The 24,940-nt window shown below is 39.6% G+C and overlaps 1 protein-coding gene across 1 annotated transcript in view; it reads left to right on the top strand.

The window, feature by feature from the left end:
* The window catches only part of IPCEF1 (interaction protein for cytohesin exchange factors 1), a 95,325-nt gene that overhangs the window by 35,634 nt on the left and 34,751 nt on the right, over positions 1 to 24,940 (top strand). The window contains exons 7-8 of the mRNA XM_063707355.1: positions 1,307 to 1,392; positions 14,120 to 14,492. Of these exons, the coding sequence (XP_063563425.1) occupies positions 1,307 to 1,392; positions 14,120 to 14,492 (459 nt within the window). The remainder of the gene's footprint in view (positions 1 to 1,306; positions 1,393 to 14,119; positions 14,493 to 24,940) is intronic.

Here is a 24,940-nt window from a genome sequence, read left to right as displayed (position 1 = left end):
GGGTGAAAAAACAATGTCAAGTTCTATGTATAGTCTGATCCTGAGGAAACATGCTTTGGCATTTAAAATGATCTGAAAATATGTGGAGACAGACATATTCACACAGACTCACCAACATGGAATAGAGCTTCCCATGCTGGCTATGAATGCTTTTCACACTTCACCCACACTCCGGCAGCTGTGGGCTTCATGACATCTCAAACAGTCACCGATGCAAATGTTTAATTGCTGCACTTGTGGAATTCTTACTGATAGGCATGATCTCGTCATGATCTGGTCAGTTAACTTTCATCCCACTATTTCCTCCCTGATATTTTAATATTTCCACCAGGTGTGTACTGAGGCTAATTACCCTAAGATTGTACCAGGAACCTGAAGGTCATACTGGGACACAGGCCGTATTTTTAGCTCAGTCGGTAGCTTTCAGGGTTCAAAAGCTACAGGAATCTAATTCTTAATGATGTGATTACACCTTAGTGTTGAGAAGAGAGAGGATTTAGCTGCCAGGGCCACTGAACTCATAGTCTTTCTGAAATGCCCAGACCACAAAAGGCCTTGGAAATTGGAAGCAGGGAGTTATATCTTCTGATAACAAAATCATAAAATCTTAGAGTTAGTTAGAAATGGAAAAGTGGCAACTTGATTTGAAACAATAAAGGGGTACAGTGCAATACCATGAAATCAGTGGTGTCCTAACCATCTTCCTGGTCCTCTTTTCCATAAAATAAGCACCCATTGTCTATTTATAGATTGTGAGTTAGTACAAAACTACACACAAAACTTCTCCTTGTCCTGGTATGTAAGGCCTTCTATGACATGGCCTCCACCACCTTCTAGCTTCGTTTTCTGCCATATCTTGTAGGGGTCTCCACATACTTGGCCCAGCCTGCTCCCTCAGCCAGAGACTCCCCTTCACAATTTGTGCACCACTGATAGTTTAGTGATCCTGCCAGTTTCAATTCATTATGATTCCTACAATCAAAATTAATCACCACTGATGTTGTGTTCTCTTGGTATTATGACTCACACCTCTTTTGAGGAATTATTTTATTTTCCCCAAGCTACCGTTTGTCTTCTTCCTGCATATTGGATGCTCTTTGAGGTCAGGAGCCCCGAACTGGCCATTTGTTTCTGCCTCTTATGTAATTCCTTTGCACCAGGTAGTTACCAGGTAGTTCATTAGATATGAACTTTCTGAATTGAATTGAAATTGCAATAGCCAGATGGAGATAAACCTCTGCTCATGCATTATGGAATAAGCCCGATGACAGCGTTAAAACATTAAGCATTTTCATTTTTGTTATAGAGTGTTACAGTGAAAGTGAACAGGAAGATCCTGAAATAGCTGCGGAGACACCACCCCCTCCTCACGCTTCCCAGACTCAGTCTTTGGTATGTACCGACATAAGTAGTCTATTGGTCATCGATCAGACATGTGGATGTCATTTCTTCCAATTGAGTAGGAAGTAGCTTGACCAATAAATTTTTAGAATGGGCTAAATTAAGATACCTGCCAACGAGCAAGTGCAATTTTCAGGGTGCTGATTTTGAGCCTTCTCCATAGCAACCCAGTGGTATGATAAACTTGGTATATTTGTGTGTGACCCGAAGATGTACCGTACTCAGAGGATTCATGAGGACGCAAAGGGCTTCTAGGTGACAGACCAGTGCTTGCAAAGACTTCTTTGACAGTGTTTATTTATGTTCTACTTTTTCTCAGGAAGAATTTAAATGCCTTGCCTATGTGCATGTATTATAACAATGCACAATGAATTTAGGATGAAAAAACAGCAGAAAGAAAAAAGGAGAGCCAGAAAGAGAGCAGGAAGTCAGGAGTGGGGTTAGTGCATTAAAAGTGCACATGGAGTGATTTATGTATTCACTAGAGAGGAATTCAAATTTGATTCTAAGCTTTGGAAGCACCAAATGTAAGTTCACATTATTAATTAATGTGAAGTCTATGGAGAGTTGCTTCATATTTGGATGCTCTTAGCATTACAGTAAAGGCCCCGAGGAAGGATCATACAATGATCATTGGGGAAGGTGATTTTTGGTTTTATACCTACCATGTACTAGGATGTATGTAGGTGCTTTAAATGCATAAACTTTTAATTCTCCAGGCAACCCTGAGAAGTAGTATGATTTAATTTGCATTTTATTTAATGCATTGCATTTAATGAGGCCAAGCACCTTCTCATGTTTGTTAGCCATTAGAACTTTCTCTTTTGTGAAGTGTCTAAGTCTTTCCTACATTTTTAGCTGCTTCCTCCTCCTCCTTTTTCTTTATGAATGATAGGATTTCTTAATTTATTATTCTATGTATTAGTCCTTTGTCAGCTCTACAGTTATAGGTTGGTGCAAAAGTAATTCTGCTTTTTGCTATGAAAAATAATGCAAAAAACACAATCACTTTTGCACCAACCTATTAAAAGTGAACAAATCTCACTTTTAATCTTTTTTAAACCGTTCCACAATTTCTCTTTGTAAACACATGTTCTTGATTTTAATATGTCAGATTTATCCATCACCTTCATTGTGGTGAGTGCCTTTTTTTCCCACTGGTTTCAAAAATTGTTTCCTATCCTAGGTCATGAGGAAGTAGATATTCCTGTCTTCATTTCATGGTTAAGGAAACTGAGGTTCAGAGATGTTGAATGGCATGCTCAAGTGTCCAGTGAGTGCCTGAGATGGGAATCCCAGTCTGTTTAGCTTTATAGGACATGCTTTTCCTTTTTTTTTTTTTTTCTTTTTTTTTGAGATGGAGTCTGGCTCTGTCACCCGGCCTGGAGTGCAGTGGCACAATCTCGGCTCACTGCAAGCTCTGCCTCCCAGGTTCACACCATTCTCCTGCCTCAGCCTCCCGAGTAGCTGGGACTACAGGTGCTCGCCACCTCGCCCGGCTAATTTTTTGTATTTTTAGTAGAGACGGGGTTTCACCGTGTTAGCCAGGATGGTCTCGATCTCCTGACCTCATGATCCGCCCACCTCGGCCTCCCAAAGTGCTGGGATTACAAGTGTGAGCCACCGCGCCCGGCCAGGACATGCTATTTCTACTGAACCATGACACCTGTCCATTATAGACCCAAATGATGGCAGGTTCTGACAGGTTACAGTAGCTCATTCACTTACTAGACCTTTTCTGCCAGAATTTCTGTTCAGTGTGATAGTTTTTATCTTTATTGTGTTTTGCAAGTTCCTGGATTTAAGGTATTATATTGATTATTTAAATAATGACCTCTACTGTTTATTCACACTGTCAGTGGAGAATTGTGGTCAGTTTTCTAATTTATTTGGCTAGCAGCCAAGAAAAGACATAATATTTGTTGAATAAATGTTTATTAAACTATCTATTAAATATGATTAGTCAAAATTAAGCAAGATATAAATAAAATTAAACTTTGAATATGGTAAAATTTAGAACAATTTTTGAACTACATTTATAATATTATTCTTTCTTAATATATTCATAGCTTCTCCCCAGTGTAATCCTTCTCCTTTTTAAAAATCAATTTTGGATTTTAGAAAAAGCTTTTATTTTCTTTATATCATTCAAACTTAATGATATCTTCAGACCTTACAATGTTTCCCAGCTTTTGACAACTTTCTGATTAGTTTACCCTTTAATGCTTCTAAAGACATTATCAACTTTGTATTGAATAGGTCTTCAAAAAATGTTCCTTGTTGTTGATTTAAGAGAGGATTATGTATTTTTGCTAAGTTTCTCTCTATCTCTGTCTTTGTCTCTATGTCTGCTTCTGTGTCTCTCTCCTATTTTAACCTGTAACATATAAATGTTTAGTTGTTCTCCCTCCATTTTTTCCTCAAGTTCATTCTCCCTCACACTGTGCCCACCAATTTACCTCTTTTGTGATTATTTAGTTATAAAATACTGGCATTTTCAGTTTTATAATGGCAAACTAGTATCTCAGGTTACGTTGCTAAGAGCATTGTCTGGCATCTAGAACTCACTCTGGTGAAATAAAAGCAACCGAGTAGCCATATGATGGAGGGCCTTCTAGAACTCTCCCTGGTGAAATAAAAGCAACCAAATTGCCTTCTTAGACAATGGGTCATGGCTCAATTGCATTATATAATGACAGTCTAACCTGATGCACAATAGAAGTTCAGGGAATACTTGATTTAAAATAAATAAATGAAGGGATACTCATGAGGCCAGTAAGTCAGGTCACTGAACTCAGAAGTATCTTTAAGTTTTTTGAATCATCAATCAAATGTTATTTTTTAGAAGTTCTAAGTTGAGCATTTTTTGGCAGGCCATTAATGCTAACATTTTCTAAAGAAATATATTGGAAATCGTCAGATAAATGTTGAACAGTTAGATTTTTTTTTTCCCCTTAGAAACAGAATGTGTTCCTCCTGATCACATATTTCCTGGACAGATTTTGTTTTTGTTTTCTCTTCTTTCTGAAAAACAGACATGGAAGGCACTTGGTTAAACTAACATTTAGGCTTTTTATTTAAACAGATGAAATAAAAAAAATATATAGTAACTTTTTTTTTTTTTGAGACACAGTCTCAGTCTGTTACACAGGCTGGAGTGCAGTGGCGTGATCACAACTTAAGGCAGCCTCACCCCTGGCTCAGGTCATCCTCCCACCTCGGCCTCCCGAGTAGCTGGGACTGCAGGTGTGCACCACCATACCTGGTGAATTTCTGTTTTTGTGGAGATAGGGTTTTGCCATGTTCTCTAGGTTGGTCTGTGGCTCCTGAGCTCAAGTGATGCACTCACCTTGGCCTCCCAAAGTGCTACGATTACAAGCGTAAGCCACTGCACTCAGTCATAACTTTTATGCAGAGAGTGAATTGAGCTAGTGTTTGGCCCAATACAGTATAGGCTAGCGATGACTTAGATATACAAGCCTAGGGACAAAAATATTTTTTTCCCCAAGTTTTTGGTTAAAATTTTGTTTTGGGTGATGAACTTCCATTTTGTGATAATGAACTCAACAGTATAAAATAATACTATTTTGGAAAATTCAAAAAAACTTAAAATCTTGAAAATATTTAATTCAGTCTAATCATTCTAATTGCTATAGAGTCAAGATAAACAATGAAACCAGTTTGGACTTCTGCTTCTAATGGGCTGAATGACATTTCACGAGATAATAAAGAACATGTCAGGAAATCTTCCTTGAGTGAAGAAGAGGTTTTTATGTTATGTTCCTCCTTCTTCAGAAGGTTTCAGAGGGTTGACAGTGGAAAGAACATCCATTTATTCTCAAAGAAGTTGCAAGTGGGCAGCTCTTAACAGGCTTACTGAAAAGGCTCCAAATAGATGTGAGTCTTTTAGTTTCACTCTGGAAGACAATTTGTAGAAATCATTATCTGTGATTCCTTTAGTTTCACAAAAGAGCAAAAAGAACCAACTTTCTATTTCAAATCTGATAATTTTATAAGCTGCAAAGTGAGTTAAGAGCTATAAAAGTCACTAAAAATTTACTCCAGGTATTTTTCCTTCAAGTTTAATTTTAAAAAAGCATCATGAGATAACCTGGTCTATGCTTCTGGGCATATTCATTCATTCAACAAGTATTTATTGAGAGCCAGCATTCTAAATACTTGGAACACATCAGTGAATAAAGTGGACCGTGATTCATGTTCATCATGGAGCCAAACCTCTAGTTGAGGGAGACTGTTAATAAAAAATCCACATAATAAGGAAAATATACGCTACATCAGAAGTGGAGTCCAGTGAGTCAGGACGTGATGGGGTAGAGATTGGGTTGTGGCAAAGAATAGAGGAGCCAGGACACGTCCGACTGAGAGCTAAGATCTGAGCGAAACCTCGAAAGGTGGTGTGAGAGTCAGCCAAGTGGATATTTGGGGGAAAAGTTTTCCAAGCAAAGGGAACAGTGAGAGTCAAGGTCTCCTTGGCGTGTGGTACTGCAAGGAGCCCTCTGTGGCTGACGCGGGGTGAACCAAGATGAGAGTAGTAGGAAATGAAGCCAAAGCATAGTGGTAGCCATATCGTGGAGGGCATATGGGCCAGTTAAGGACTTCAGGGAGCCTTTGAAAGGTTTGAGCAGAGGAGAGATGTAATCAACTTCCATTTCAAATGGAGCCCCCAGTCTGCTCTGTGCAAAAGACACTGGGAAGTGGGAGGTAGGCATAGAATCAGAAAACTAAGAGAGGGTATACAGTAAGCTATTGCAAAAGATGGCAGCGATTCCATCGGGGATAGCAGTGGGGTGGCAGAGAAATGGAATGGTTAGATTTTGAATCCATTTGGAAGGTAGACCATCAAATAGGCAGATCAAGTATGAGACAAACAGAGGAGATAAATATTTCTAATTCCAGCTTCTAGAAGCTTATGCAGATTATTTCAACACAACAATCCTCATATTTTGATGTTTTTCTGAAGTAGTTTTTAAAATATTGAAATGAGGGGAAAAAAATCAGCTAAAATAAACAAAAGAAGCAATAAGGAAAAATAAATCCTGCAAACTGTGGCCCTTGGCCAGCGACAGAGGAGGAAGTCAAAGTTTCCCCCCGGCCAAGGTGGGTGGATGGCTTGAGCCCCAGAGTTCAAGACCAGCCTGGGCAACATGGTGAAACCCCGTCTTTACAGAAAAACAAAAAAACAAAAAAAACCCCAAAAAGTTTAAACACAGAAGGAGGTGAGATTAATTTTGTAAATTCACATTTAATCTTAACAAGACGTATCTTGAACAGTTGTCTACCAAAGTCATTTGATTATTCAATATCTGTACTAAATGAAAGAACAGAAATGCAAGTGGATAGTTGGGTGAAAAATTCTCAGTGACTATATATACAAGAAAAAGGTAGAGAGAAAAATTCACCCTTTCTCCTCAAGATTTCAAAAAATGATTGTAAGCCATATGGTTGAATATCTAACTGATCTTAAGACTTTGCTAAAATTCGTGTTTATATTTTTGCCTCTGGCTTAACAGCTCATCTTCATTCACAGCCTGCTCTCCTGGCAGTCAGTCACGCAGCCTGGTGGCTCTCCCCCAGCCTCTCTCCTGCCTTCTGCTCCCACTGCCTAGTTGAGGCCCTCATTAGCCCTGACCTGAGTTATTGAAATAGCAGGCTATTTTTCTTTCCCTGTCTCTAGTCCCTCTCTCTCTCCTCCTAAAAACCACCTCCCAATTAGTCTTCCTAAGATGCAGTTCTGATCTCATTGATTCACCTGCACAAAAGCTTCCAGTGAATTCTCATTGCTTCTTAAATTGACTCCTGAGTCTTTGGCTTGGTATTTTAGGCCCTTGGGCTGTCTTCAGGCTGCCATTGCAGTCTTGTTGCCAATTTTGCCCTTATCATCAGCCCAACAAACGGCCTGCTGTTTCCCAAAAGCGTTCCAGACGTTCCTGCCCTTGTACCTGCAGGTATAAAGTTTCTCCACTTGCAGGACCACTTGCCCCTGACTCCCACCCCAATCCCACCTTCTAAGTATCTTTCAAAATGGTAGCTTCAGATGTAGATTCCTTCATGAGAGCATCTCTAGTCCTCTAGGTCAGGGTAATTCTTCCCTCTTCTGAACTCTCTGTATTCCCATAGTGTTTCTTTTTTTGATGATTTTTTCATGTTGTTATCACAATCTGCTTTTGATTAGAGATTTTGTGTATCTGGTTTATTTCTCTAATTATTAAATTCTTAAAGTCAGAGCCAGTGCCCAATATCTTTTCATTTACCCACATCATTTATGACTGTGCCTAGCACACATTTGAAACTAAATAAACATTTAATGGACAGATGGGTGGGTGAGTGAGTGATTATTGTGACTTCATCCACAACCCCCACAAATTTCTTGTTCCACAAATATTTCCCCATGTGAATGAGAAATATACTACTTTCCACTTGTCTAGTGCTTTTCCATGGCTTTGAGAAGAATGATTTCATTTGACTCTCACAGAAATCTTGTATGAGTTTTACAAATGAGGAAGCCAGGTTCCAGAGAAATACACATAGGTATCAGAAGTAGCATTTGCAAGCTGCTTATGTTTCATGAAGAATATTCTTTATGGGGTATCACTTGCCCCTCTTGATAAATTTGAGTTAGTCAGGCAGCTGATAAATATTTTTGTGTATTTACCATGTGCTAGGGACTGTTACCAATATGGGGGTGCCATGAAGAGCTTTTGAGAATAAAGTCTCCTGGCGTCTCTTAATAGCCAAGGTAATCCTTTGGCAAAAGCCTCAGATGTAAGCCATTAGTTTCAGGCCTAGCAGCAGCTGGGGATAGCTGCAGCATAGCCAGGTAAAGGGGATCTGGGTGAGTTTCCGAAGGGTCTGCTATTGTAATCCTAGTTGGAGGAACACAAGCAGAGGCATGGAGATACAGAACTTTATGATGTGTTAGAAAGGAGGGAATAATCAAATATGATAGCATTTGATTTTAAGTGGCAGCCTGGGTAAACAAAAATGGAAAATGTGCACCTTGTCCTAATTGCAGTTTATTCATTGTCCTCTGAAATATATCTACAATACACAGCCGCTCAAATTCAGCAGCATATACACTAACTAGTTAGGTAACTAATTAAATAATAATACATAATAAATTAATGTGTTTCTTCGTGTGTGTACATTTTTATTTTGAAACAGAGTCTTACTCTTGTTGCCCAGGCTAGAGTGCAGTGGTGTGATTTCGGCTCACTGCAACTTCCGCCTCCCGGGTTCAAGTGATTCTCCTGCCTCAGCCTCCCAAGTAGCTGGGATTACAGGCTTGCACCACCATGCCCAGCTAATTTTTGTATTTTTAGTAGAGACAGGGTTTCACCATATTGGCCAGGCTGGTCTTGAACTCCTGACCTCAAGTGATCCACCTGTTTTGGCCTCCCAAAGTGCTGAGATTACAGGCATGAGCCTCCACACCTAGCCAATGTTTTAATAAAGCTGTTTTTATTAAAAAAAAATACAGGGATGCTGAATTGAACTAGATGGTGTCTTCTCCCTTGAGCATCTTGAGTTCTGTGTTGAGGAAGAGGGACAATGCAGTAATAATTCAAACAAATTACTTCAAGGACTGACAAATGCTCTGAAGATGAAGTAGGGCAATGGGCTAGGGAGTGGCCAGGGGTTGGGAGTGGAGAGGATACTGCTCTGTCTGCTCTGTCATGGAAGACCCTGTGGAAGAAGTGATATTTCAGTGGAGGTCCAAGCAATGGGAAGGAGGCCGTCCACCCAACATCCACAGGGAAGCCTTTCTGGCAGAAGGGACCAGAGATGTGGTGATGGGACAGAAAGGCCAGTGTGGCTAGAAAGGAGTGGAGAAGGAGGGAGGAGATGCAGGTGGAGGAGTCCTTAGGGGTTCATGTGGACCTTCTAAGCTCTAATGAACACTATGGATATTTTTCTACTTAAGATGGGCAGTTATAAGAGGGTTTTCTGCAGAGGAATATTGTGGAATTTTTGTGTGTGTTAGAAATACTCTATCTGTGGTTTGGAGGATGGACTGGGGTGGGATGGGGGGCAGTGATAAGGCAGGAAGCCACTAGAATGGTACTTGCAGGTAAAATGACTTCTTCAAGGTCACATGGATACTAAGGATCACAGTGATGAGTAGATCTTCCATCAGCACATTACCCAAGGTCATGCAGAAGGTCAGTGACAGAGAAGGAGTGTACTATTACGAGGTCTTCTGGTATTTAGGGTGATGCTTCTCCTGGCATATAGGAGAAATACAAACATGATACTTCCTGGGGCTTAACAACAATTGACTGGTTTATTTTTTGTTTTTGCTAATATGGCCAATACAAGGAAAGGGAAGCTGTGTACTTTTCTTCCTTTCTTCTCATTTTGGTTTTGTTTTGTTTTGTTTAGACTTTTTTGTTTCCATGTACTTTGACTCCTTAAGATTTCTATGCTGACTCACTTCTGCCTAATTACAGGCTTTGGGTGGCCATTTTAAACTATTTTTTCACCATGTCAAACTTGTGTTTGAAAAACAATTCCAAGAAAAGGATTTTAGGGCTAACATTTGAATGATGCTTCTTCAAGTATTAAAACTATCCTATACAGAAAATAGGAAAAATCAATATTAATTTTTAATGTAATCATATCATAGTCTCTTAACTAGAACGAAGATTTTTGAAATGTCTTTAATTTCCTCATTTAAATATAAAATGCTTAATACCTAAGTGTTCTGAAAGGAATGAAACCACATACAATTATTAATCACTAACTAAATAAAATAATACTTTTATTTGAGGTTATGAGAACATTTTGTCAGGCTATTTGCATTGTAATTGGCACCGATAACCCCTTGATCCTGGGATTCGGATAAATCACTCAGCAACTTTATGGAGGATTTCAGGGAGCTCCTCCCCCAGAGGCTGAATAACTCTGGGGTGCTTTTCTTCACAAAGCTGGTTCTGGCCAATTCTTTGTCATTAATTTGTCACCAATTATGTGTCAAACAAGAGGCAAAAAATGGAGGTGAAAAATGATTAAAACCAGCCTGTTCTCAGGTAGCTCATCAAAAAGATGAAGAGTCAATCAGTAGTTGCAATCCAGTCATCCCTTGGTATCTGTGGGGGTTTAGTTCCAGGAACCCCATGGAGACCAAAGTCTGTGCATACTCAAGTCCCATAGTGGGTCCTGCAGAACCCACCTACACGAAAAGTCAGCTCCCTGTATCCTTGAGTTTCTCATCCTGCATCCCACAAATGCTGTCTTCATCCCCATTTAGTCGTGGATTTGGAATCCATGGATACAGAGGGCTGACTGTATTTATTGGAAAATATCTGTGCTTAAGTGGACCTGTGCAGTTTGAATCCCTACTGTTCAAGGGACAACTGTGTAAGTTGATACACAAAATGACATTCCACCTATTATGATAGAAATAACTGCAGAAGCACCAGGCAAAGCACCTACCTGGCCCCGAGACTATCAGAGAAGGCTTCCTGGAGGAGTTGGTGTTTGAACAGACACACGAACGTTGGGCTCATATTTACCAGTAGAGGTGGGGCGGAGAGGAGAGACTAGCACTGCCTTCTGCTTTCATTTGATCTTCAGTGGGGAGCTTTATGAGTATGTTGCACAGATGGTTCACAGAAGGCAGTGAGCTAAGAGTTCTATGCTTGATGTTGGCTATTGGTTTCTCCAGAATGTTAGAAATAATGAGCCATGCCTTAGCACTACACGGTCTATAAAGTGTGTTTTCATACTGAATCCTTGGAAATTAAACTCCAGGTTCACTTTGATTTGTATTTTATCAATCTCTTTTCCAATGAAAACTCCCCCTGACCTGAATATGTAGTCGCTTTCTCATTTTCCTTTTCCTCTTCTCCAAGTCTTCTTATTTCTTCTTTCTATTTCTTTTTTTTCCCCTCATTCTTCTTTTCTCCATTTAAAAATGAAATTTATAAGTGGTGCCTGGTGCCTAGAGAAAATGGATTGAGAGAGCATTTGCACTGTGTTTGAGTCATAGCACAAACACGATGACACTTCACAGATATTTCTAATGCTCATTTAACAGGTCTTGATACTTTAAGCAGAGTTTTGAGGTTCAATAAACCTTACAGACAGTCCTGTAGCAACTGTGTACATGGTCTGTTGTTCAAATAGCCCAGTTTGCTATAATCTAATTTAAAGTAGAGTCAGCAGGAGTAAGAGGAAAAGCTTATTTGGTGTTGTTTCGAAAAAAGGAAGTTGATCACATAGAAGTTGAGTTTTACTAAAATAGCTCACAATAGGGGAACGTGTCAGGACGGGGCCAGAATGGATATTTTTGTTAATATTTATTTTGTAGATCCTGCTAACGAGTAAACTATTCCTGCCATTTATTTGGACAATTTGGGGGTAGTGCATTCCCTCCTCTAGATAACTAGGGTTTTATTGAAATTATAGGTCTTTGATCTCTTGGTTATTAAAGATCTAAGTGGTGTAAGATAACCAGTTTACAAGGTACTTGACATATTCCTGAATGGATTTTTTTTATGTACGTGCCAGTATATGATTATTGAGAAGATATGTGATTAGTTAGTATCTTAACTAGAGATTTTAATGTCATGCTACTTAAAAGTGTATTTATTGATTATCTGACAATCCATGTCTAGCATGGAATTGATTGGGTACACATTGGGTAAATATTGGCTTCTCCCATCAAAACTCAGAGCTCAGAATCTACAAATTTCCTGGGGACCATATTGATTTGGAAGAAGGTCAACTCTTCTGAATTAGTTGCAATGATTCTGAGGGTTTTTGAAGAAGATCCTAGTTTGCTCTTTGGCTTCCTCTCTCTGTCAACCTTCTTGACACTTCCTTGGAGTTTTTTTGTTTGTTTGTTTTTTTGAGATGGAGCCTCACTCTGTTGCCCAGGCTGGAGTACAATCATGTGATCTTGGCTCACTGCAACTTCCGCTTCTTGAGTTCAAGTGATTCTCCTGCCTCAGCTTCCTGAGTAGCTGGGATTACAGGCATGAGCCACCATGTCCTGCTAATTTTTGTATTTTTAGTAGAGACGGGGTTTCGCCATGTTGGCCAGGCTGGTCTTGAACTCCTCACCTCAAGAGATCTGACCACCTCGGCCTCCCAAAGTGCTGGGATTACAGGCATGAGCCACCGTGCCTGGCCTTCCTTGGAGTTTTGAATGCTTGATGTTGACAGGCATGTCCCATAGGATGATGTAATGCAACTGAACCATAAAATGCCTTCTCTATCTTGTCTGCTGTTGGAGATATAGGGTGATCTGTAGAGTACTGGAGTCTAGATTTTTTGATTTTGTTGGCCAATAAAGTTAAAAATGGAGGAACAAGACAGAGTTGCTGAATCTTTATTTTGCTACATAGGACATTAAAGAAAGGAAAAGAGACAAAGAGACAAAGGCTTATATGTACTGTCACCATTTTTTAAAAAGAAGGCATGTATTTCAACATCAAAATGTAGCAAAGATAAAAATCTCAGAATAAATGAAGTTCTTTCCAAGAATTGTTGGTTATATTAATCCATTTTCACACCTCTGTAAAGAACTATCAGAGACTGGGTAATTTATAAAGAAAAGATATTTTAATTGACTCACAGTTCCACATGGCTGGGGAGGCCTCAGGAAACTTTACAATCATGGAGGAAGGCGAAGGGGAAACAAGGCACATCTTACATGGTGGCAGCAGAAAGAGTGAGTGAGGTGGGAACTGCCAAACACTTTTAAACTGTCAGATCTCATGAGAACTCACTCACTATCATGAGAACAGCATGGGGGAAACCACCCCCATGATCCAATCACCTCCCATCAGGTCCCTCCCTTGACATGTGGGGATTACAATTCGAGGTGAGATTTGGGTAGGGACACAGAACCAACCATATCATTGGTGATGTTGCTTTGATGTTTTCTCTGTGTACTGATGAAAATGTCGCCAAGGCTTTTCATGCACTAAGGAATATGTGAGCGATATTCAAGGGTTTAAGTTCGTATTTTGTTTCTGGAATGGCTCCAGCTTTTGCTCTCTTTTTCTTTTCTGGAGGCAGAGTCTCGCTCTGTCACCCAGACTGGAGTGCAGTGGCATGATCTTAGCTCGCTGCAATCTCTGCCTCCCAGGTTCAAGTGATTCTCCTGCCTCAGCCTCCTGAATAGCTGGGACTACAGGTGCGCACCACCAAGCCAGGCTAATTTTTGTATTTTTAGTAGAGATGGGGTTTCAATATATTGGCCCGGCTGGTCTTGAACTCCCGGCCTCAGGTGATCTGCCTGTCTCGGTCTTCCAAAGTGCTGGGATTACAGGCATGAGCCATCGCACCCAGCTTCTCCTTTTTCATAATTATCTTTTTTGTTCCATCAGTGTGAATTCAGTGATAGATTGCAAATTATATTTTGCTCAAAGTGTAATGCAGTATTCTGAAGCATTCCCAAAAGAGGCCTCTTAAGTTTCTGGAGAGCATTGAAGAATAGGACAAATCATGATAAGGAGATTTTTCAGATCCTAGAACAGTGAATTTAAAGTTACATAAATCAGTTTTGGAGAATGAAATCCTAATGTGTGTCAAACAGAAATAAATATCATGTCTTTACCTTTCGACTCTTTTATTATTGGTCACTTTTTGAAATAACACGGGGACACCGTGATTGAAAATAAAAGGTAGAGAATGATGGTTTAATCATGATGTCTTTTATTCTTTTTTTGGTTTTATTTGTGAAAAATAGGCTGCACAGCAGGCATCTTCATCCTCACCCAGCCTGAGTGGAACATCGTGTTCTTTCTCTTCCCTGGAAAATACAGTGAAGACACCCAGCAGTTTTCCTTCCTCCTTATCTAAAGAGAGACAATCCTTGCCTGACACAGTTAACAGTTTGTCTGCTGCTGAAGATGAGGGACAACCAATAACGTTTGCTGTGCAAGTTCATTCACCTGTACCCTCAGAGGCAGGCATCCACAAGGCCCTGGAAAACAGTTTTGTCACATCAGAAAGTGGATTTTTGAACTCTTTATCTAGTGATGATACTTCCTCATTGAGTAGCAATCATGACCATCTTACTGTCCCAGATAAGCCTGCTGGATCAAAGATCACGGACAAAGGTAAACCAAGAAATTATTTATTCTTCGTTAGAGAGTGAATATTTGTTTGTATATGGAACTCTAATATTAATTTGTAACAAGAATGGTTAAACTCATGAATGATGATTCAATAATTAGTCAAGTGGGGCTATGCCCAGAGGTTGCTTTGTAGAGGAGTTTGCATGTGGACGACTCCAGCTACTAGGCCACTAATTACTTGCTGTAAGTGTCACTAACCAATTGCTTCAGAACTCCAAGACATGTGATCATAAAATAATGATACTTTTCCACCAATCGGAGAAAAAACTTGCCTCTTTTTTGGTCCCATGTCCCATGCGCTGGAGCTTGTGGTGGTTAAATCAGGATTTTGTAGTCTGGTATTCATAACATCACCTTGGTAGTTCAAAATGAGCTTAGAGCAGCCACTTTCCCTGGGCTGTGCCTCAGACAGTATCTAATTCTTAGCCCGTCGGCTCCTGAATGTTCCTGTGTGGTTGATGGGAAGACAGACAATTTGCACGCACTTTATGCAGCATTAGGACCTTTACATATAAAGGAGAGCACAACTCATGCGTTCAAAAAACATTTTAAGTCTTAACAAAGGAAAGAATTAATTGTGTGTGGAAGTTAATAATATGAGGTTTAAAAAATACTCTGATAACTGGTCCTTGTCTTTTATCCAGGGCTAACTTATTTTTATTACTGTTCAATCACGACGTATCTTTTCTGACTGTGCACTATTCATTCTGCTGTAAAACACGGTTACCTGATGGAAGATACTGAGCAGTGAAAGAATGATGAGTTTGGTTTGTATATTTTTGGTGTGCCATTGAGAGAAAGTTGACTTGCTAAATTCTCATAATCACTTGCCAGAGTGTCTAATGACATAGATGACTGCTCTCTCCTCTCCTCTAGCCTAATCAGGGAATGTTTAAGTTCTCAAATTTCAGATGGGTACCCTGCTAATTTAATTTTTGGTATCAGCGTAATTTGCCCAAGGATCACAACTGCAGAACAAGTTGTGTGTGTGTGTGTGTGTGTGTGTGTGTGTGTGTGTGTAATATTTTAAAAGTATGTAAATTTCATTACTCAGCCTGGTAACTAATTCTCCAAGTTATAACAGTTGTCACCACTCTCTGAGGCCTTACCTAAAGATGCTTTACACAGACCTGCCTGGCCTCTGATGGCATTTTTCTTATACTTCTCCCCTTTATTTAGGCCAGCTATCTAGATTAGAAGAACTGGAGTAAATAAAGTCTGGCAAACCAACCTATTTCTAGAGATGAATGAGTAGCATAGGGAGGAGAAAGGAAACCTTGTCACTGAGGAATGGAGAGGGCTGAAGATTGGACTGTGAGGAAGAGTAGTCTCAACCCGCCCTCAGGTTTGTGAGTTGCTGTCGTTTGGTGAAAGTATTGAGCTTAATTGTATCTCCTTGGAAGCACAGAATTGAGTTCAGCGGTGCAAGTCAAAAGGAGATAGATTCATGCTCAGCATAAGAACTTTTTTTTGATGTTGTGAACTCTTCAAAAAATAGAATGGGTTCCTTGGAAAGGAATGCATTCCTTATCACTGGAGGTCTTTACTCATTCTGAGACAAACATTTTCATTGAATATTGATTGCCTATTGTGTATTGGTCACACCTCTTGTTCTTGAAAAGATATACTGAAGAGAGAATTTAAGCATCTTGAACTAGATGACCTCTATCTTGATACTTAGAAGAGACTTCCAGATATAGGACTGGTGAAACAAAAGAAAATAATAAAAAGTACTACACCTATTATTTTTTTCCTACAAACGCTTACTTTAATCACTGGGTCATAAGTAGAACTAAAAAAATTTCAAACACACACACACACACACCCCAGGATGAGCATAGCTTCAAAAACATACTAGAGAATAAAATCCCATTTGCATTCTTTCCCAAGAGATAACCCTGGAGGTTGAGGGTTTTCTTTTAGGACCATAGCCAGAGAGACATGGGAAGATGCAACAGTCCTTGTTCCTGGCTAAATGCCATTCCAGGATTGCATGTGCTGTAGAGCCTGGCTGGTACCAACAGCCCTTTTAATGTAAGAATGAAGCAACCTGGTATTATTTAGTTTTGAGTTACACGCAGAGTGACCAGCAAAATCTGTATACTTCTTCAAAGAGCTCAGTGTGACGGTATTCCTCTTGGTAAAAAGGAAAAGAAAATGAAAGTATTTTTTTTTCTCTCATTGATTTGTTGGCAGTTCTCATATGCTACAGAATTTTTGCTGATGATTTTCTTCTGCTGCTGGGGATTTGGTTAAATTCCCAGAAGAACTGAACCACTTAAAGTCATCTCTATGGAAACAGCAACCCAATCTTTGCTTGCATTTGTGATGACTTGCTGTTGAGTAATCAAATTTCATATTGTGCATTTTTTTTTACATGTGTGTTTATGTGTTGCAGACAAAGGTAGCTTTTCATTTTTGTGACTTTTAAAAGGTATTGTTTTTGAGTTACTAATAAAAAATTCCTGAAATTCTTGTGTCCGAAATTGTTCAAGGTGTTTTTATGTCAGGGATAGAAATCTTAACATGGTTCAAAACGAGAGCTAGGATTTTAAAAGATTAAGTCCCAGTCTCAAGATGCATTTGCTGGAAGAAGAGGCTTTCATCCTAGCAAAGATTCTTAAAGATTAATAACTGAGTCCTGAAACAAGCAGACAGTACATATTATAGCCTTCCTTTTATTTAGACAATGAAAGAAATATTTTTGCAGTTAGTATGCAATTAAAATTGTGGTTGCTAGGATTTTATGCTGAATTTAAATACTCTGTTAGACATTTTCTCCCGTAGTGTTAAGCTATTAAAAAAATAAAATCAGGGTGTTAATTGCCTCCTATTGCCTTTCTTCACTGAGAGTTCCAGGTTCCAGAGCTCTAGGAATTATTCACTGATTATTTTCACAAAGCATAATGGGAAAAGAGGTGAGAGGGTTAATGACATGTTCATTTCAGCTCAATTTTACCCTGTGCTCCTCATTTCTTTTGTTAGAAATTTTTTGAACCATGGCTTATGCCTGTGTGATAGTAAGTCACATATGTACAACACACACTACCTGCTGACAATGTGGAGACAATGTCACTTCTACTTAATGAATGAAGAAACCTTACTCTGGATGCTGAAAAGCTGCATGTCAGCAAATAAGACGAATACCCAATTTATACAAATAAATTATCAGGTATAAGCACAGCCAGAATTGATCTGGGAGTCATGTAGATAACAAGCTTAATTAAAAACAATAAAACATTGTTAAAGAAGAGGCAGGCATTCTAGAGCATGCATGACGTTTCAGGAAAGTGACATGAATGAGCCAGATTTTAGGATTTAAAAAATATTAACAAAATTGTACAAAATCTGAGTGTGAACAGTACTTTAGCTAGCTACTTTGAGTGTTGCTGTTGGAATTATGCAGTATGACTCCTCAGGAAGTATGTAATAAAAAATAAGTCCAAAACTGGACTCCATTCAATTTTGCATTATTATATTGTGTATATATCATTTTTTTGAGTACCTAACATATATGTGCTGATGTACTTTGTGCTAAAGTGAATAAAATGTGAACAAGGGGGACTGGGCATGGTGGCTCACATCTGTAATCCCAGCACTTTGTGAGGCCGAGGTAGGCGGATCACGAGGTCAGGAGTTCGAGACCAGCCTGGCCAACATAGTAAAACCCTGTCTCTACTAAAAATACAAAAATTAGCCAGGTATGGTGGCACACACCTGTAATCCCAGCTACTCTAGAGGCTGAGGCAGGAGAATTGCTTGAACCTGCGAGGCAGAGGTTGCAGTGAGCCGAGAATGCACCACTGCACCCCAGCCTGGGTGACAGAGCAAGACTCCGTTTCAAAAAAAAAAAAAATTTGTGAACAAGGTACAATTCTGGTCTAAAAAATGTTAACACCTAATGGGCTGAGTGGGAGGAACTAGACACATTTAACAAAAGAAAGCAGAGTAAAATAGATGCCACAGAAGAGATACAGAGCACTCCAGAGGTTTAAAAGAGAGCAGGGACCCAAGACAAGATCTCATCTAAGTGGCAAGATACGTACATGGAGAAGGGAGGTGTGGGAAAAGGGGATGGAAAGGACATTTGGTTGAGGTTGAATACTGGGATAGGTGTTCCTTAATTTAAACAGCTAATGGATGACCATTTCTAATCAGGGTGAGTTGGAAGTATGCTTTAGAAAAATTATTGTAGCTAGGCCGGGTACGGTGGCTCACATCTGTAATCCCAGCACTTTGGGAGGCCGAGGTGGGCGGAACACAAGGTCAGGAGATCGAGACCATCGTGGCTAACACGGTGAAACCCCATCTCTATTAAAAACACAAAAAATTAGCCAGGTGTGGTGGCGGGTGCCTGTAGTCCCACCTACTCGGGAGGCTGAGGCAGGAGAATGGCGTGAACCCAGGAGGCAGAGATTGCAGTGAGCCAAGATCGTGCCACTGCACTCCAGCCTGGGTGACAGAGTGAGACTCTGTCTCAAAAAAAAAAAAAAAAAAAAGAAGAAGAAAAATTATTTTAGCTGTAGAGTGCAGGGAAGAATAGAATAAGAGGAGACAGGACATAAGAAGGTTTAGGGAGCCTGCGTAACAGCTGAGGTGGCAGTGGAGACGGGAAGGAAGGGGAGATGAGGGGTTCTGCAGCATGCCTATCAGGGTGAAGACTGATCTTGGTCTTTGTATCCTTAGCACTTAATTTTGTTCCTAGAACATTACCTAGTAATCTTGTTTTGTGAAGTATCATTTGATGTTGGGAAAACCTTGCATATATGATCATTGGCATCAATGGCATTGATCTCAGGCATGGGTGATTCACCACCTGCTTTCTCTGATCCTGTGTCAGGTGGCTAAAGATCTCTATGACTTGTCATGAAGTTAGGCTGATTAGGTTACCTGCAAATTTGTGTGATTTAAGTAGGCCATTCTTCGTACTTAGATTTTACATTATCTTTGTTTTTCATCCTACTTCCTACAATTTTTCCTGAAGCTAGGAGTTAGGAGTGGTAGGTGGTAGGAAGTCACTGGGGCAAAGGTATGGGAGATGGTGACAAGTGTAATCTAGAGTTTGGAGGTACGTAAGCTTAGAGTGGCGATGACAGTTTGAAAGAAGTAGCAGGGGTTGAGGAGTTGGAGGTCGTAATTGAAAAAGGAAGGTAGTAGGTTCAGAAGAGACAGAATGTGAATAAGGTAAGAGGAATCTTCCACTCAGAAAGGAGTAAATTTAGAGGTGAGGATTTTATTTTATTTGAGACAGAGTTTCACTCTTGTTGCCCACGCTGGAGTGCAATGGTGTGATCTCAGCTCACGGCAACCTCTGCCTCCTGCGTTCAAGTGATTCTCCTGCCTCAGCCTCCCAAGTAGCTGGGATTACAGGCATGCGCCACCACACCTGGCTAATTTTGTATTTTTAGTAGAGATGGGGTTTCACCACGTTGGTCAGGCTGGTCTCGAACTCCTGACCTCATGTGATCCACCCGCCTCGGCCTCCCAAATTGCTGGGATTACAGGCATGAGCCACCGTGATTTTAGATGTAAAACAGTTTGAAACGTTGAGGAGCGGGTATTAACAGTGATCTGCCCTGGGCGTTAAGTACGCTAGGTGTACCACTGCTCATGGTCACAAATTCCTGCCAAGAATACCACATTTATTACGATGAAAACTGCGTATGTCATGGCAAAAAAAAATCTTTGAAGTCTGTCATGTTGGACATCCCTTTTAATACTATGCTACTAGAATTGTGTTTTATCAACAGTTTTTTGAGCACTTTTTGTCTGTATAGAGTATGGAAAACAGCATTGGAAGAAAAAAATAGGGAGTATTGTCATGTTTGATGCTGGGGTCATTTCTAAATTAATGTGGCTTTGAGCCAAAGTGACCTGTCACAGGCCTCTCCTCCTTGTCAGTCTGGCAGCAAGGCCGAAGTGTTTGTTTTGCTTATCATGTGGTCTAGCGGTGTAGAGGGTTGGAAAGTTATCAGAGGGGTCTTCAATTTTTCTTCTTTTCTTATAACTTCTTGTTATTGATTAAATCCTTGGTTTTCTTTCTTTTTTGATGTTATTGAAGTTTTTATTATTTACTCCTTAGCAGGAGAGTACATGCAGATAGATGTGTATTTTTATTTATTTTTAATTTGTTATTTCCATAGGTTTTTGGGGAACAGGTGGTGATGTGTGGTTACATGAATGAGTTCTTCAGTGGTGATTTCTGAGATTTTCCTCAGCAGCATACACTGTACCCAACTTGTAGTCTTTTATCTGTCACCTCCCTCTTATCCTTTCCCCCGAGTCCCCAAAGTCCATTTTATCATGCCTTTGCATCCTCATAGCTTAGCTCCCACTTATGAGTGAGAACATATATTTTGGCTTTCCATTCCTGAGTTACTTCACTTAGAATAATGGCCTCCAATTCCATCCAAGGTTGCTGTGAATGCCGTTATTTTGTTCCTTTTTACGGCTGAGTAGTATTCTATGGTATATATGTACCACAGTTTCTTTATCCACTTGTTGATTGATGGGTATCTGGGCTGGTTCCATATTTTAGCAATTGCGAATTGTGCTGCTGTAAACATGCGTGCAAGTATCTTTTTTCATATAATGACTTCTTTTCCTCTGAGTAGATATCCAGTAGTGGGATTGCTGGATCAAATTGTAGTTCTGCTTTTAGTTCTTTAAGGAATCGCCACACTGTTTTCCATAGTGTGGTTGTCCTAGTTTACATTCCCACCAGCAGTGTAGAAGTGATCCCTGTTCACCACATCCACACCAACATCTATTATTTTTTTGGTTACAGACATTCTTGCAGTAATAAGGTGGTATCACATTATGGTTTTGATTTGCATTTCCCTGGCAATTAGTGGTTTCCATCACTAATTGAACATTTCTTCATGTTTGTTGGCCATTTGTATGTCTTCTTTTGAGAATTGTCTATTCATGTCCTTAGCCCACTTTTTGGTAGGATTAAGTCATTTTTTTTTTCTTGCTAATTTGTTTGTGTTCCTTGTAGATTCTGGATATTGGTCCTTTGTCAGATGTACAGATTATGAAGATTTTCTCCCACTCTCTGGGTTGCTTGTTTACTCTGCTGATTGTTTCTTTTGCTGTGCAGAAGCTTTTTGGTTTAATTAAGTTCACATGTTTGGTTTTCTAGTTCTTTTCGTGACTCTTGATATTTATATGCTTCATCATTTCTTCTGTTTCATGGAAATTGTTAATTATACTGAAAAGTATCATATACGTAGAAGAGTGTTCTCTCTCTATCTAAAATACTCCATAAATACACACACATGCATACACACACACACACACACACACACACACACACACAGTAACCACGTGGCCACCATTTGGGTCAAGAAACAGAAATTAGCCAGCAAATTACTTGTGAGGGTGTGGGGTATTGAGAGTGCTCACCCATGCTGAAGAGATATATTTTGGTGGAACCAATTTAGAAAGCAATTTGTCATCATCTAGTAAAGTTGAAGATAGGCATACATCATGGCCAGCAATTCCATTTCCAGGTGTATACCCCTAGAGAAGTGCAGGCATAATGCAGAAACCCTTTGTAATATCCTCTTTATCTAGCCGGAATTCATTCATTTTCATTGTTTTATAGTACTCCATTGTTTTACTATACAACAATAAATGTATCTACTATTGGTGAACACTTTTTTTTCAGTTGTGGGCTCTTATGTAAAATGCTGCTGTGGAGATTCTTATTTTGACATTAATAGGCTTAACTTTGTAGAGCACTTTTTGATTTATAGAAAAATTGAGCAGAAAGTACAGAGTTTACATATACCCCCTCCATTCCATACACAATTTCCTCTATTATTAACACCTTGCATTAGTATGGTTCATTTGTTACAACTGGCAATAAATATTCATACTTTTTTATTAACTAAAGTCTATGGTTTACATTAGGGTTCACTCTTTGTTGTTGTTGTTGTTGTTGAGGCAAAGTCTCACTCTGTCACCCAGGCTGGAGTGCAGTGGCCTGATCTCGGCTCACTGCAACCTCCACCTCCTGGGTTCAAGCGATTCTCCTGCCTCAGCCTCCCAAGTAGCTAGGACTATAGGCTCTCGCCACCATGCCCAGCTAATTTTTGTATTTTCAGTAGAGACAGGGTTTCACTATGTTGTCCAGGTTGGTCTCAAACCCCTGACCTCAGGTGGTCCACCCGCCTCGGCCTCCCAAAGTGCTGGGATTACAGACGTGAGCCACTGCGCCTGGCATGGGGTTCACTCTTTATGTCGTTATGTCGTACAGTTCTATGGGTTTTGACAAACGTATAACGTCATGTATCCACTATTACAGTATCACACAGACTAGTTTCACTGCTGTAAAAAATATCCCCTGTGCTCCATTTATTCATCCTTTTACCCTTTCCCCAGGAACCTGACAACCATTCATCTTTTTTACTACCTCTTTAATTTTGCCTTTTCCAGAATGTCACATAGTTGCAATTATATGGTATGTACCCTTTTCAGATTGGCTTCTTTAATTTGGTAATATGAATTTAAGCTTCTTCTAAGTCTTTTGTGGCTTGATAGGTCACTTTTTCTTTTTTTGAGATGGAGTCTCTCTCTGTCATCCAGGCTGCAGTGCAGTGGCGCGATCTCGGCTCAGTGCAAGCTCTGCCTCCTGGATTCATGCCATTCTCCTGCCTCAGCCTCCTGAGTAGCTGGGACTATAGGTACCCGCCACCATGCCCGGCTAATTTTTTGTGTTTCTAGTAGAGACGCGGTTTCACCATGTTAGCCAGGATGGTCTCAATCTCCCAGATAGGTCACTTTTTAATCATTGAATAATATTCCATTGTATAGATGCATCACAGTTTGTTATTCATTCACCTATTGAAAGACATCTTTGTAGCTTCCAAGTTTTTAAAATTATGAATAACCCTGCTAGCAACATGTGGGTGCAGATTATTGCATGGATGCAAGTTTTCAACTCTTTGGGGTAAATAGCAATGAGTACAATTGCTGGATTGTATGGTAAGAGTATGTTTAACTGTATAAGAGATGCTAAACTGTCTTGCAAAGTGGCTGTACCATTTTGCATTCCCACCATCAATGAATGAGAGTTCCTGTTGCTTCACATCCTTGCCAACGTTTGATGTTGTCTGTGTTTTGGATTTTCGCCATGCTAGTAGGTGGGTAGTAACATTTTATTGTTTTAATTTAGAATTTCCTAATGACTCATGATGTTGGGCATCTTTTCATATGCTTTTTTTGCTATTTATATGCCTTCTTTTCTTTAATATAAGGTGGCTGCTCAGAATTTACTAATTTTTGTAAATACTTTCTTTGGTGAGGTATCTGTTGAGATCTTTTGCCTATTTTTTCCATTAGCTTTTTGTTTTCTTTTGAGTCTTTGTATGTGTGTGTATATGAATAATATTTTTAATGTGAAACGTCATTTTATTACTCTACATGTACAAGTTAATGATTTTTGCTTATGATGTGATGTTGGTGACAGTCTTATATTTTGTGAGTTTTTGGGACCAGATTCAAACTGAGTCAATATAAGTATAGGAAGTACATGAGAGCAGAATATTCAGTTTGATGATACATTATTGTCTACAAGATAGTTTATAGTTTATTTTTATTTAATTTCTTACCTGTAATTGACATATAACAATTGTACATATTAATGTGGTACAGTGTGATGTTTCTTTTTTTTTTGAGACTGAGTCTTACTCTGTCACCCAGGCTGGAGTGTAGTGGTGCATTCTCGGCTCACTGCAACCTCCAGGTTCCAGTGATTCTCCTGTCTCAGCCTCCCATTACAGCCACCATGCCCAGCTAATTTTTGTATTTTTAGTAGAGACAGGGTTTCACCATATTGGTCAGGCTGGACTCAAACTCCTGACCTCAGGTGATCCACCCACCTCGGCCTCCCAAAGTGCTGGGATTACAGGCATCAGCCACCGCGCCCGGCCCGGTGTGATGTTTCAATGCATGAATATATTCATTATATTAGTATAATGATCAAATCTGGGTAATACCATATCCATCACTTTAAGCATTTATTATTTATTTGTGGTAACAACATTCACAATCTTCTAGCTATCTTGAACTATATACTACATTGTTATTTGCTATAGTCTCTCTATTTATTAAGTCCTTTATGTGTTTTGCACATTTTTTCTTTCGGTCTGTGGCTTGCCTTTAAATGCTCTTAATGAAAATTCTTACATATGTATTTTGGTCCACATATGCCTGCATTTCTCTACGGGTATACACCTGGAAATGGAATTGCTGGCCATGATGTATGCCTATCTTCAACTTTACTAGATGAAATTGCTTTATAAATTGGTTCCACCAAAATACATCTCTTCAGCATGGATGAGCGCTCTCAAAGCCCCACATCCTCACTGGTAAAGTTGAGTTTCTGAATTTTTGCAAAATTGGCAGGTGGTAATCTTGATTAT

Source organism: Gorilla gorilla, chromosome 5, assembly GCF_029281585.2.
Source record: "Gorilla gorilla gorilla isolate KB3781 chromosome 5, NHGRI_mGorGor1-v2.1_pri, whole genome shotgun sequence".
NCBI lineage: Eukaryota > Metazoa > Chordata > Mammalia > Primates > Hominidae > Gorilla > Gorilla gorilla.
Note: the sequence above shows the minus strand (reverse complement) of the source record. Positions and strands in the feature narration are given on the sequence as shown.